The 15,867-nt window shown below is 41.8% G+C and overlaps 1 protein-coding gene across 1 annotated transcript in view; it reads right to left on the bottom strand.

The window, feature by feature from the left end:
• Nucleotides 1-3,776: 3,776 nt before the first annotated feature.
• The window catches only part of TAFA4 (TAFA chemokine like family member 4), a 158,594-nt gene continuing 146,503 nt past the window's right edge, over nt 3,777-15,867 (bottom strand). The window contains exon 4 of the mRNA XM_062199968.1: nt 3,777-3,952. Within this exon, the coding sequence (XP_062055952.1) occupies nt 3,777-3,952 (176 nt within the window). The remainder of the gene's footprint in view (nt 3,953-15,867) is intronic.

Below are 15,867 nucleotides of genomic sequence, written 5' to 3' on the forward strand. Positions count from 1 at the left end.
TCTGACATGGGATGTGGGTAACCCGAGCAGCAGCCTCCCCTGCTAAGCCACAATACCAGGGCCCAGAGAGTTGTTTTAGGAAGACACTGGACAGCACCTGCTCATCTTAGATGTTGATGGGGAGAGTGGTGCTGATGGGAAAACTGTTGCTTCCATTCTTTAACTCCTGCCCCAGGAAATACTGAGACATGTCATAGAACCTTTGACAAACAGCATGAATTGAAAGAATCCTATAGGATGCATGCAAAGAGCTACTGAGAAAACTGTATACTATTCTCGAAAGCAGAATGTTTACCAACAACTCGGACTTCTACCCACCAGACACTGGTAGCAGCACTCCCCTCAAACGTGAAAACCAGAGCTATCCTCCAAAATTGCCTAATGTCCAGAGACAAAGGTGCTTTTGGTTGACAGCCCGTGTTCTGAAGACACAGTTCTTTATCCTCAGTTGAGGGTCTTAAAATACCAGCATTACAAAGTATAAAATTGCTCTGGCAATTCCATGTGATTTTCTTCTTCTGGCAAATGCTTGGCTTTAGTACATTGTGTACTTGTTTGAAGACTGAACAGTGACATCTACAATCAGGAAGGGGTGCAGCAAGACTCAGCAGGAAATGAAGGAGAGGAAGATGGAGGCAGGACGACAGGCAGAGTGATATTTTCCTACATGTAGTAGTAGTCACAGCCTCTCTGGAGACACTGAAAACTATACAGGCAGAATAAACGGAATGCCAGTCTTTTATACCCGGCCAAGGCATCTGGCTAGGGAATAGCCCCTTCTCCCAGTCACATATTCATCTGAGGCTATTCCTATCTCGAGTTGACTGCTCACACTTTCCATATTTGCATTTAAATGGAAAGGAAAATTGACAGGGGTGGCTTAGTGCAGACAACCTGACATTTTTAGCCTTTCTCTGTGCTGGTGTTGCTGTGCATGAACTGTTTAAGGAAAAATGGAAACTATTTTGTTATTCAGCTAATGTCTCCTCTAGGGAAGCAACTGCTCTGCCTTTATAGGACCCCTGTTTCACCTGTGCAGGAAGGTCAGTAGCGATCCTCAGAAAAAGATAGAGCTTCTGGGGGCCCCAAGCTTGCAAGGAAGCCAGTCTCAGCTCCACAAATGAAGGTACTCTATGTGCATGAGAGCCATAAAAGGCATAAAATGGTTGATGCAGTTCAAGTTGCACTGACTCGAATTAATAAAGGAAACAAAGTTTTACGACTTCAAGAATATTCTCTAGTGGCATATCGCTGGGAAAAAAAAAAAAAAAACAGCAGTCCAAGTATCATGACAGCTTGGGGAACTGTGTTACGTCTCTACAGCTTCTCAAAGTGCTAAAGGAAATGTCAGTACCGCTGAGGATGGGGCTAGAGCAAACTGGGCTTCCCAGCACAAGGAGCCAAAAGGCCCCTCGTGCTTCCAGTAAATGTAGGGGTGCAGGAAGAGGATGAGGGAGGCATGGTCTTCTCCCAAACACAGTTGGCCTCTGCTCCTGGTTTATAGCTGGTTTTTATGTAAAGCATAATTTTCTAAAATGTAATGCCTGCATCTGCAAGAAGGACAATGGATGAAAACTTTCATCGCTGGCCGTAACTCATCCGCTACGCCAAGAATTTCAGTTAGGAGGGACTTCAGGGAAAATGGCTGCAACGAGTCTGGGGAGGAAGAGTGGAATTCTCTGAGAGCAGGTTCTGCAAAGCGGAAGTCTACTGGGAATGACTGGAAGGAGAACGATAGAGATGATGGGAGTGCTGTGACCCCCTCGCTCCACATCAAATGACTCCATGGACGACTCCTGCCCTGCATTAGAAGCATACAGTCAGCCCCTCAGTATTCATCCTTTATACAGTATTTGCACATAACCTTACAGACATCCTCCTGGGCACTCATAATGCATAATCCAAAACAAAGGCTTGGTAAATAGTCATTGCATCTATTGCTCAGCAAATAATGACCATAAAAGGTATTTGTGTTCAGCAGTGGTTGACTACATAGCTGCAAATATATAGGGCTCATTGTAAGTCACGTCATGGTGCCAGTCATTCCAATGTCACTAATGAAGACAAGTTGATAATCACAATTAATTTTGAAAAGGGTCTAGTAAATTAATCCAAAATGTTCATAAGAAAGAAAAATTGAGAAGCCAGTCATTCTATATTACATTTCATAAGAGACCAAGACTCAGATAATAGCTCAATGCAGAGTCATGCCATTCCAGTATTCTGACTCCAAATATATCAGAATGGCCTGGAGGGCATTAATTTTCTCCCCAGAAACAGTTACTGGGGCACTCAGCTGAATATGGGACTACCAGGGAAAACAGACGCAGGACTGGACTTCACAGCTCTACCATGAGAATGGTCTAGGTATCGAGCAAGTAAGAATAGCCATCCCTGTAAAATATGACCGTAGGAAATGCTTAGAGGTACAGGGGACACAAATCCAATCGGTAAAATTCCCTGAAGAAATAATGATTGATGAGAAAAGGGGGAACAGCCACCATGAAGGCATCATGATAACAGGTACTAACAGAAGGCCCCAATGTCTAGAGCAGAAAGAAGGCAGAGCTTGATTTGCCAGGGGGTCTGTTAACAGTCAAACAGCCAAGGAGCCAAGAGATACCACTGGAAGCAACTGGAAGATTTTAGGGTGAACTAGCATAGAATAAACATTCTTGCCTTAATTGCATGGAAGGAATCTAGGCCAGAAGGGCGCATTAAGAATCTAGATGAGATAGAGGATTGGCCGGGGCTATACAGATGGAAATCTTCCCTATGATCCAGCCATCCCACTCTTGGGAATTTACCCAAAGGAAATGAAATCAGCAGATGAAGGAGTTACCTGTACACCCAGGTTTACAGCAGCTCAGTTCACAATAGCTAAAATATGGAATCAACCCAGATGGCCATCAACTGAATGGGTGGATGACTAGATTAAAAAAAAAAAAAAAAACTACTCAACCATAAAAATTGAAATCCTGTCTTTTGCAATAAAATGGGTGAAACTGGAGAGCATTATGCTTAGAGAAATAAGCCAGACACACACACAAAAACAAACACCATGTTTTTCTGATTTGTGGTAGCTCATATACAGAGTACCCAAAAACTGTAATGTAAATGAGTGAAACTGACATCCTCACATTCGATTATTGTTTATAACCCTTGTCTAAACTGCTATGGAATAGTGACCTTTCTATCTGTGCTTATAAAGTCAATTTAAATTATGCTATCATAAAAATTAAAAGGGAAGGAGAGAGGGAGGGAGGGAGGGAGGAACAAAATTATCATTATGTGCTTAAAATATAGGAAATACATGAAATTGTTTTTCTTTATATATTTGTTAAAGAAAATCCCCAAGTCAAAGGAATCCAGAAAGGAATGGGGAGCGAAGGAAGACATTAGGTTTGTAGCTGAAAAACTGGACACTGGCACTCCACAGGGACCACGTGAGGAGGCAACGGTTACCTTTTTAGACTTAAGAATCATCAACTACTCACTCTTCCCTAAGGCAGGAGCTAATTCTGCTCAAGCAACTCCTCTGCATGTGGATTCCGCTGTGGTTCTTTCAAAAACCAGCCCGTCAATTCTGAAACCTTTACTTGAAATAAGGACAGTATGTTCTCCCACAACATCATTACTCTCTAAACCCTGAAACCCAGGGTGATGGGCTAAAGCCCTGGATGGCACTGTCCAGACCGACTGATCAACCTCAGAGAAGGGTGTTCGTGGATGACAGGAAAAAGTCAAGGCGTTCCCCCCCCCCCCCCCCCCCAGTTTCACAAGGCACTAGAGTTGAAGATGACAGTTGTGGTTTTGTCTATACTTGCCTTTGTAGTTTTGACTTTATTGCCACTGCTACAGGACCAACCTGAGTAATCTGGCAGTACTTTGCAGTCCTCTCCTTCCAAACAAGGATTCATGTGACACCACCATTTCTGAGCCACGATGGACGCTGGAAAACAAAGGCATGTCATGTTTGTGATACCGTGTGTCCCTCTCCATATGGACAAGATACAGGCAACAAATATTAGTAAACTGACTTCAGAGACTGCCCATAAGCGTAATTCACCGTAAGTAAATATCCATTCATACATACACTTAACCATGTGAAATATTTTCTTCTGAACTTGTTACCCAGCTGTAATACAGCTAGGGAGAGCTCAGGCCAGCCTGCCTGTAAGTCTGTTACTGTCTAAATGTTTCAATGGCCTCAGACTAGTTAACTGACTTATCTTAGGTTCAAGTTCTTCATCTAAAAATGACAGAAAAAATAGATCCTTGGAGCTGTGGCATAGGGGACCATCTCTTGCATCAGCAGCAAAACATATTGACATGCTAGTTTGAGAGCCTGCTACTCTGCTTCCTGGGGATGTCCCCAAGAAGGGGACAAGTGCTTGGGATTCTGCCCCTCCTGCGGGAGTCCCAGATTGGATTCTTGTTTGTTCACATCAGCCTAAGCCAGCCTTGGCTGTTGCCATTTGAGGGGTAAACCAATATTATTTAAAAATTGCCCTTCCTCTCAGGATGTCAAGAACAAGATAAGCCACGTGGCAGGCTTTGCTAACTGGGCCAATCACGGTGCTCTCAGAAAACATGAGCTACTAGTGTAAGGTCATCCATCATCTTTGGTTGCAGGCTTTTACAGTAGATGTTGACACTGCAGAGTTCTGTGTGATACTGTGGTGTTAATACCGAAGACTAAAGGCAGTAAAAGTTCCCATCACAGCTGGTGTGTGTCCCTGCCTACCATTACTGTGAATGGTGATTTACCAATCAAAAGTAATGGCTAGAAGTAGAAGGACCTCCCATTCCCACAGGTGAATACTCTAGATTACCGACCTCCCCATCGTCACAGCAGTCTGCCTAAATTAAGCCGAGGAAGCAGACAAGAGCACCCTAGTTGTCCAGGACCGGACTGCAGCAAAAATAAAGTAGAGCAATCTGTCATCTGAGCTGGGGATTGCCACAGCTTCAGAGAGCAGAATGGGCTGGGACCAGTGGTGGGGCAGCAGGGACTGGCTGTGATATCTTTTTAAAGAGTATTACTTATATAGAAAAATATATTGATGGGATTTTTTTTTCCTTTGGATAATTACAAATGTGATTCTATTCTTTCTGAGCTACAGTGACATATGGCACCTAGGTATCCTTTTTTGAAATCAAAAATATTTGCCAGAGATAGACAATCAAATTGCAGCATAAATCAATTAATGTATCCATCATTAATAACATCCCAGCATCTAATGAACCGTATGGGTAATCTTCAACTTGAAAGTTCACATCCTTTGACCAAGATCACACTCATCTCCCTCAGCCCCTGGAAACCTCAATTCTTCTACTGTCACTCTACTGATGTATATATTCTATATGTAAATGAGAATATAGAGTATCTATTTCTGGCTTGTTTCCTTTAGTAGAATGTCTATGAAATTCATTCATTCATATTTCCTTTTTTATGACTAGACCATTTTTCTCTATCCATTAATCCATTAACAGTTACTTAAGTTGTTTGCATATCTTGGCTAATGTGACCATGCTGCAGAAAACACGGGAAGGTAGCGCTACCCCTTCAAAATATTCATTTCTTATCCTTTGACTGTATGTTCAGAAGAGAGATTGCCGGATTGTAGGGTGGTCCTATTTTTAATCTTTTGAGGAACCACTATAATGTTTTCCATGATGACTGTACCAATCTATATTCCCATCAGTAATACAAGAGTGCTTCAAAACCTTCATGAAAAACTGAATTAAAAGTATGAGTTTGTTGTTGCAAAAAAAAAAAAAATCCTCTGGATTTCAAACAACGTTTCTTCATAAAACACATTTTCAACATATTATTAAAAAACTTTTTACCACACGAAACTCAACTTCAATGACATTTTTCCACAAACTTGCCAAAGGATCCTCCTAGAAGGGTTCCCTTTTCTCTATGTCATCACCAATTGTTATTCTTTGTGGTTAACAGCCATCCGTAAACATGTAAAACAGTATCTTAAGGTGGGTTGGAGTTGAATTCTTGGAGTGAGCATCTTTTTATACACCTGTTAGAGATGCGTATGCCTTACATGGGAAACTCTTTTCAGGTGGTTTAATTATTGTCTTTTTTGTTAAGTCCCTTATCTACTCTAGAAATCATCACTTTATTAGATACAGGGCTTTGTCACCATCATCTCCTGTGTATAAGCCGTCTATCTTTTTTTTTACTTGGATAGGCAGAAGTTTGTGTGTGTATGTGGTTTTTTTTTTTTCTTTTTTTTTTTTTTTTTTTTTTTTTCTGTCAGAGTGGACAGTGAGAGACAGAGAGAAAGGTCTTCCTTTGCCACTGGTTCACCCTCCAATGGCTGTCACGGCCAGTGCACCACGCTGACTGGAAGCCAGGTGCTTCTCCTGGTCTCTCATGGGGTGTAGGACCCAAGCACTTGGGCCATCCTCCACCGCACTCCCGGGCCACAACACAGAGCTGGCCTGGAAGAGGGGCAACCGGGACAGAATCGGCGCCCCAACCGGGACTAGAACCCAGTGTGCCCAGCACTGCAGGAGGAGCATTAGCCTAGTGAGCCGCAGCGCCAGCTAGAAGCTTTTTAAGTATAATTTTTTCATGTCAAAATTTTACCAAATCAGGCCGGCGCCGCGGCTCACTAGGCTAATCCTCCGCCTTGCGGCGCCGGCACACCGGGTTCTAGTCCCGGTCGGGGCACCGATCCTGTCCCGGTTGCCCCTCTTCCAGGCCAGCTCTCTGCTGTGGCTAGGGAGTGCAGTGGAGGATGGCCCAAGTGCTTGGGTCCTGCACCCCATGGGAGACCAGGAGAAGCACCTGGCTCCTGCCATCGGAACAGCGCGGTACGCCGGCCGCAGCGCGTTACCGCGGCGGCCATTGGAGGGTGAACCAACGGCAAAAAGGAAGACCTTTCTCTCTGTCTCTCTCTCTCACTGTCCACTCTGCCTGTCAAAAAAAAAAAAAAAAAATTTTACCAAATCAAAAATAAAGTCAATTTGGAGTGGGCATAGAGATTCAGATCCTTTCAGGTGCTTTCTGGTTGGGGTCCTCAAGCCAAATTCCTCCTAAGGGTACCCCGGGAGGAAGCAGGTACTTGGGTCCAGGCCCCCGATGTGGGAGACCCGGACTGAGTTGCCAGCTTCTGGTGTGGGCCTGGCCCAGACTTGGCTGTTGCACACACATGGGAAGTTAATCACCGCCCAAAGATCTGTGTCTCTGCTTCTTTCTCTTTCAAATAAAATTTACAAATAGTACCTGTCTAAGAGGTACCAATATGGAGAGAAACTGTACTATGTTCAATTGGGTGAATTTCTCTGGCCGATATTTAATAATTGCTTATGGTGATAACAACCAAAATCCCCAATCTGCTCATTTTTTGATTTTAGAGAAACATCCTGTATGTTAACAGTCTAGTGACTGTACTGTGACATAGAACCTCAGAACTAATGACTTCCACTAGGCTTTACCTTAATATCCAATAATGAACATTGCTTGATCCTTCCCTCTGCTGGGAGCCACCAGAACACTGTCAAGATGCACAGTTGACACCTTGGTTTTTGAGACTCCAGGTATGCGATACTGGGCTCTCTGCACTTGTCTTATTGCATCTGACATCATGACCTCCTGTTCTGTCCGTGTTGTTGTGAATGGCAAGGCTGTTTCCTTATATTCTGAGTAACATTCCACTGCAGCCACGCCTGACATTGTCTTTATCCATTCATCAGTGGAAGGACACTGAGGTCATTTGCATGTCACTGCTGTGAGCAGTACTTCAGTAAACATGGAAGTGCACATGGCTCTTAGGAGACTGATTTCATTTCCCTTGAATATAAACCCAGTAGGGGAATGTCGGGTCATTTTTGATGGTACTGTTTTCCGTAATTGACATTCCCAACAGTGGGATGCAAAGATTCTCTTTCCTCCACAGACTCACAAATACTCTGATACCAGCCAATCTAACTGGAGTGAGGTGGTATCTCACTGTACTTTGGATTTATGTTTCGCTGGTGATCAGTCATGGTCAGTATTCTCTTGTGTACCATTTGTTCGACTGCTTTTGAGAAATGTCTGTTTAGATCTACAACCCATTTTTCAACTGGATTGTGTGCTTTCTGCCTATTGCATTGTTTGAGTTCCTTCCAACTTGTGCATATTAACTCCTGCTCAGATGTGTGGCATGCAGGCCTCTTCTCCCAGTCTGGTGGTTGTCTCTCCTCTCAGCGCACTGCTTCCTCTGCTCTGCAGAAGCGCTGTAGTGTGATGAAATGACATTTCAAATTTGGTCTATGTTATGTCATGATTTTAAGGAATCTTATTTCAACCAGATATTTTGGATTTTGAGCCTTCTTGGCATTCTTGACAGGCATTCAAAAAATCAAAGTTTCAAACAATCTGGTCTCTAAAATTTCCAGTAAATCCTGGACTTTGGTTTTTCCAGTTTGGGCCCAACTGAAAAAATCGAAGGACCTATGTCTCTCATCGTATAGAGACACCAACTAATCAGTCTATTTGGAGTATATTAGAAGGACTGTCAAGATGTGATGTGGTACCAAACTTTAGTTTCTATAATGGAAAATGCTATTAATACAAATGTTTGAGAATTAAAAAGTCTAATGATCTTGTGTTACTAGACATGATAGTTATCTTAATGAGAAAGCCCCAGAGGCCTAAAGGGTTAAATACTTGTAAAATCCTACAGGTGCTTTCAAAAATACTGTGAAGTAAGCAAGTGCCTCTTGTTGGTTGATGAGTTTATAATTTTAAACATGGCGACTTAAAGTCTTTTGTCATCCACAGTTATATATGATGTGCTGCTCATAAAACTAAAGCGTTGTTGGTTCTGTGTTTAGCTGTCCTCCTCTAGGTTCCTATGGACTTTTTTCCAACCACTTCTATTGTATTCAGTACTTTGGGATGGCTCTGTAAACAGATAAAGCCAATAATGTATTAACAGTACCAACTGAGAGAAAGTATGGTTAACTGAAGTTACTAAAAACAAAAAGCAATGCAAATCAATTGGCAATCTACAAAAAGAGTTAAAGATTTTAAAAGCTATTATTAAAATTGCTATATTGGTCTAGTATGTTATGTTATATGTGTGTACATATTGTATGTCCACATGGGGAAATTTTATTAAGAGTTTTATTTTAAATGGCTTATAGATAAGATTGTCCATAAATTTAAGCTGCTAAAATCAATCAAAGATACATTTTAATTTGTGGGACCTGAATCTGTGTATCATATGTTTTAGACTTGTTGGTAGAAAGAAACTAAAAACGTTTTAGATGGTTGTGCTTAAGTTTACTGGCTAAACAAACTACACCATGTTAGATATTTAAGAGGTGTTTTCAAATACATGATTCTTAAAATTTATAGAAGGCATTGGACCTTCTGGTAAATGTTTTCTTAAGTTGTTATCTAATGGTTGAAACGGTTTGCTAAGTATTCATGTGATATTGCTATTGTCAGCAAGCGATCTAGGACTTGCTCCCTCATTTCTCTATTCTAAGCCCAACTTGTTCTTTCATTTCTCTATTCTCTTCAAGGTAGGAAACTAATTCTATTATGAAGGAATCTGTAGGATGCACAATTTAATCTTTAGACCTTATAAAAGAGAAGGCTAACATTTTTCTGCAATAGCATAGCCAAACTAAGAACTTAAATAATTATCTCATAGCTAGATTCACTTCGCCATCAGCGAAGTATGCAGTCAGTAGAAAAAACCTCCCTTTCAGACCAAAGGGAAAGAAAGTTTTAAAGTGAGAATATAATTTTCCTCATGGGCATTGTCTACCTTAGAAAAACTACTACAGAACATGCCTGTGACTCTAGACTTGTAGTTCAGGCCACCGAAGATTAGAGATGGGACACGGGCACTCCCTTGACTTACATCCTCTGGTCTGCTTTAACACAAACCAGGAGGAAAAGAAAGCTCGGCATCAGAAGCAATGGGTGGCAGGCCTATTACTGGCTGATCTGTACAGTGATCTGCCCTCAAGGAGACCCAACAGGCCAGTCCACTGCAGTGGCTTTCAATGTGGTAAGCCTGGGCTTCAGCAGAAGTCAGCTTGTGAAGAGCCCTGGCAGCTCTGCCAAGAGTTGGATCACTGGAAATGGACCTGCCCTGGAGTCGAAGGATGCCCAGGTCAGAGCCACAGATCTTATTGGCTCTAAGCTGAAAAGCCCTTCACTCAGCCCAACTTCCAAAGTGACCACTGCAGCTGAGGGGATGGTCAAGTAGGGTCAGCAACATTGCAGGCAGAACTGTAAATTTCTTGTTAGAGATGCCCCCTGCCTTTACCTGGCCAGCTCTCCTCCCAGGCCAGCCAAGTAATGAAAGTCAACAGAGTGCCTTCCCCTAGGAGGTTCACACCTCCCTTAGGATATACCCCATGTGAAGAGATAGATAGGTCTGGGCCTCTGAATTTACATGGCCTAAAGCCCACCAGATTATTATCAAGTCCCTTCTATCAGGTTCTATTTGCCTCTCAATCAGAAAAATTACTTGTAGCTTAGACAGCACCTTTCTTAGCTCCTCTAATAATGACTCTGTCCTTTGTTCTAGGCCCTGTCTAGTGCACTTGGGCCTCATTCCTTTGTAATCATAACCTCTACTCTACCTCCAATGGCTCTACTCCCAACCTGTGTGTACTGATGGTCCTCTTCCCCACTTAATGCTGTATAATTGTTCAAACCTGGTAAATGCCACTCTTAGGATCATTGGTCACTATCCTCACTCTGTCTTTTATGACCTTGTCTAAATATGATCAGAGTCGGCAAACTTGGAAGGCTTCCATAGCCTTGGCAACTCATGACGAGAGCCTAGGGTGGTTACTGGCGCCATAAACTAGAGTGTCCATTTGTTGGGTCAACAACAGGAGCCACTGTGCACTTGCTCCTCATGTGGGATCTCTGTCCTTAATGTGCTGTACATTGTGATTTAATGCTATAACTAGTACTCAAACAGTATGTTTCACTTTGTGTTTCTATGTGGGTGCAAACTGTTGAAATCTTTATACTAAATTGATCTTCTGTATATAAAGAGAATTGAAAATGAATCTTGATGCAAATGGAAGGGGAGAGGGAGCGGGAGAGGGGAGGGTTGCGGGTGGGAGGGAAGTTATGGGAGGGGGAAGCCATTGTAATCCATAAGCTGTACACTGGAAATTTATATTCATTAAATAAAAGTTAAAAAAAAAAAAAGAAATGACATTTGTCCATTCCCTGTGCTGTTAAAGCCTGATAGAAAAATTATTTCTCATTCCAACATCCTGAGGCAATTCCTCTGTTTTCTTCTATTAGTTTCAAAGTTTAACATCTTACATGTAAATCTGCATTCCATTGTTAGTTGAGTTCTGTATGTAGTGAGTGATAGGTTGCTGGTTGCATTCTTTTGCGTGTGATATCCAATCTTCCCCACACCATTTGTGGGAAAGCCTGTTTTACAATTCATGTTCTTAGCAACTTTGTCACAGATCAGTTGTGAGTTTACTTCTATGGTCTCTAAGTGTCTTCCGATACAGGCCACTTTAATTACTATAGCTTTATAATGTATTTAAAAGTCAAGTTAATGCTTTGTCCATTTTGTCCAAACTGCTTTGACTATTCAGAGTCTTTTATGGTACCAGAAAACTCTGGTGTCCTTTTCTAGTTCTGTGAGAAATGCCAGTGATATTTCAGAGATTACCCTAAACTCGGAAATCACTTCGGGTGGTATGCACATTTTACCAATACTGACTCTCCCAATTCCTTAACACAGGATGTCCTACTATTTCTTTATATCACCTTCAATATTTTTCATCAGTGATTTTTTGTTTACATCATAAAGACCTTTCCCCCTCTCTGGTTGAATTATTCCTTTTTCTTTTTTGGATGCCTGTTTGTTTTGGAAGCTATGGAAAATAGGAGAGCTCGCTTGATTTCTTTTTCTTGATCCGCTGTTGATATAGAATGCTACAGATTTTCAGATGCTGACTTTGTATCCCTAACTTTACTGAGTCTATTTTAGCTCTCATACTTTCTTAGTGGAATCTTTGGGGTTTCCTATATACCTCCAACAACATGTCATCTGCTAAGAGTGACAATTTTCCAGTGTGGATGTCCTTTATTTCCTCCTTTTGCCTGATTGATCTGGCTAGGACTTCTAGTGCTATGCTCAGGAGTGGTACTGCAAGAACCCTTGTTCTTCCCAAATCTTACTTAGCTCTCTGCTGTGGCCAGGGAGTGCAGTGGAGGATGGCCCAAGTGCTTGGGCCCTGCACCCCATGGGAGACCAGGAGAAGCACCTGGCTCCTGCCTTCGGATCAGCGCGGTGCGCCGGCCGCAGCGCGCTACCGCGGCGGCCATTAGAGGGTGAACCAACGGCAAAGGAAGACCTTTCTCTCTGTCTCTCTCTCTCACTGTCCACTCTGCCTGTCAAAAATAAAAAAAAAGAAAAAAAAAGAATGTCTAAGCTTATCTCAATTCAGTATATTAGTTACTGGTTAAATGTAGCCTTTATTGTGGTAGGTCCTTTCTGTACCTCACGTCTTCAGAGTTTTTACCACTGAGTTGTTTAATTGTAGCAAGTTCCTTTTCTGCATCTGTCCAGACAATCATACAATTTTTACTTTTTACTCTGTTGAGGTGATGCAACAGGTTTGCTGCTTTGTGTAAGTTGAATCATCCTTGCATCCCTGAGCAGACTCTACCTTGGTCATGGTGAATAATCTTTTCATTATTTAATTTTTCTTGAGAGGAGAAGAGAGAGATGGAGAGCTTCCCACACACTGGTCCACTCCCCAAATGCCTGTAGTGATAAGACTAGACCAGAGCCTCAATCTACGTTACCCATGTGCAGGACAGGGACCTTACTGATGGAGCAGTCACCCTCGGCCTCCCAAGGTGCGCCCCAGCAAGGAGCAAGACTTGGAAGCAGAACCCAAACGTGATGCCAGGTACTCTGATATGGGATGTAGACATCCTATTACTAGGCCAAACACCCACCCCAGACTTGCTGGTATTTTGTTAAGGACTGTTTCTTCTATGTTTCTTATGTTCATCAAGGATATTGGCCTATGGCTTTTTGTTGTGGTGTTTTCATCTGGTTTTGGTGTCAAGGAAATACTGACCTCATAGAATGAATTTGGAAACATTCCCTCTTCTATTTTTTGAAATAATTGAAGAAGGACTGATGTCAATTTTTATTTGAATGTTTGCTAGAATTTAAAAGTGAAGCTATCTGGTCCTGGGCCTTCCTTTGATGGGAGACTTTTTATTACTGATCCATTCTTGCTACTCATTACTGATAACAATTAAGAGTTTTGGTTCTTCAGGATTTAAACTTGGCAGGGTTCATGGGCCTGGGAATTTGTATATTTCGTCTACAGTATCAAAGTGGTTACCATACAACTTCACATTAATCTCTATTTTCATCCTTGATTTGATATAGTTGAATCTTAGATTTTTTCTTAGTCTAGCTAAGGATTTATCAGTTTTCTTTATCTGTTCAAAGTACCAGCTCATTTCATCTTTTTTTCTTCTGCTTTTTTAGTCTCTGTGTCATTTATTTGTGCTGAGTTTTATTACTTCTTCCTTTCTACTAGAGTTGGATTTAATTTGTTCTTGCTTTTCCAGTTCCTTGAAGTGCAGTGGTAAGCTTTTTGAGTTATTCCTGCTTTTTTGATGCAAGAATTGACTGCTGTAAACATCCCTTTGACTAACACTTTTGCTGTATCCCACAGGTTTTGGTACATTACATTTCTATTAATTGAAATAAATTCTTTAATTTCCTCATTTTTTTCCTTGTTCATGAGTAACTTTTGAATTTCATTGGGGTTATGCAATTTGCAATGTCTTCCTTGTTAATGATTTCTAATTGTATTGCCTTCTGGTAAGAAAAGATAGTCACTATGCTAACAATTGATATCATATATAACCTATTCTGGAGAATATTTCATGTGCTTCTGAGTGAAGTGTCTAATCTCTAGCTGATAGATGGCACTCTGTAGGTAAACTGCATCTTAAGTCACTTATACCTGACTTATTTTTTTTTAATCTAGATGATCCATCTGGTTTTGAGCTTGGGGTGTTAATGCCCTCCACTGCTACTCTCTCCCTTCAGACCTATTAATACTTGCTTTATGCATTTGAGTACTCAAATATTAGGTGCATACATATTTAAAACTTATTTCCTCCTTCTGCAGTAAATTTCTACTCATTACATAATGATCTTCCTTTTCCCCCTTTACAGCTTTTGATGTAAAAACAATCTTATCAGATAGAAGTCTGGCGACTACTACTTTCTTTTGGATTCTACTTGCATAAAATAGCTTACTATGTCATGTCATTTCCAGTGAACACCTTTCAATGGAAGCAAAGTGAGTTTCTTATAAGCAGGATAATACTCTGGTCTTATTTTTGGTCTACTTGGTCAGTATCTCTCTTAAGTGGAGAAGGTAATCAATTCACATTTAAGGTCATTATTGATAGGTAGGGTCCTATTACTGCAATGTTAGTCCTTGATTTCCAGTTTTATTGTAGTTCCTTTTTTTCTTTGTCCCTCTCTTACAATCTTAGTGGTTGTGTGTTTGATTCCTTGCATATTATTCTTGATACAGCTATCATAGATTTCCATTTCCTGGTTAGCATGAGTTTCACAGAAAATGTCTTGGTTCTAACAACATTAATTATAAAGTGAGAAAAGAAACAAAAGTGAGATAATAAAGAGTACTAAAGAATTCTACACTGGACTCTGTTCCTCCCCACATTTTGATTTTTTTCCTGTTCCATTTTAGTTCTTTCTCTATTCGTGTTTCATAACATCTTACTGTAATTTGTTTTTACTCTCCATACTGATGTTATGAATGGCTTACATACCATGTTTATAATATTACAGCATTCTAAATGTGTCTTTAATGTTACTCTTCTACCTTTGGATATGTTTCTCTTTCTCACTGGTATCTTTTTCTTTCAGTTTGATGAACTCTTTATCATCACCAGACCTGTTCTAAAGGAAATGCTAACCTCTCTCACATTTTCTTTTCTGAGAATATGTTCAGTTTTCCTTCACATCCCACTCAGCCTGTAACATTTCTGCTGAGAAGTCTAAAACCAGGTGACCTGGGACCCCTCAGCGTGGCACTGAGTCCCAAAGTTGCCCTGTGGTTCCTTGCTATCTACCCAAAGTTGTCAGAGGGGTGATGGGCATCCCCTCCAATAATTAAGACTATGTAACCCTTGAGGCTGCACACTGGGCCCCGTGATGCTGGCAATGAAGCCGGCCAAAACAACCCACCTGCACAGGACATGGGCAAAGTCCAGAGACTATTTATAGGCACTAGCACAAGGATAGAGACCATCAGACTCTACCCAGTGTTGGACTTTACCAGCCCGGCACCGAGTCTCAAGAGCAGTCCTGTGGCTCCCTGCTGTCTACCCAAGAGGGCAGATCTCTGGGGGCCCAGGAGCACTCTAGTCTGGGGCCAGCCTAGGCAACCAAAGTCACCAAGCTCTACAGAGTCCCAGTGGAGTGTGTCAGACCCACCTAAGGCCTGTGGTGACACTCAGCAGTACAGGCCTCTTCCCCGTACCAGGCATATCCAGAAACTGTCCACACCATTGGCTTAAGGATAGAGGCCTTTGGGCTTTATCAGGTGCTTAGAGCTCAGGCCACTGGCCCCAACTCTGAGCTCCAATGCCAGTCCTGACCTTGCCCTCCAGCACTATTCCCAACACTAGAATGTTGTGTCACTATCTGCCCGTGGTGGGTGGAGGCTGCTTAACTATGAAGCCTCCACATACTCAATCTGCAAATACAGACCCAGAGTCAGGGTCCCAGGCCTTGGCCCTGGGATTCAATTCCCTCCCCTTTCCCCAAGCAGGAGGCACAT

The sequence above is a fragment of the Lepus europaeus genome, chromosome 9 (assembly GCF_033115175.1).
Source record: "Lepus europaeus isolate LE1 chromosome 9, mLepTim1.pri, whole genome shotgun sequence".
In the NCBI taxonomy this organism is placed as follows: Eukaryota; Metazoa; Chordata; class Mammalia; order Lagomorpha; family Leporidae; genus Lepus; species Lepus europaeus.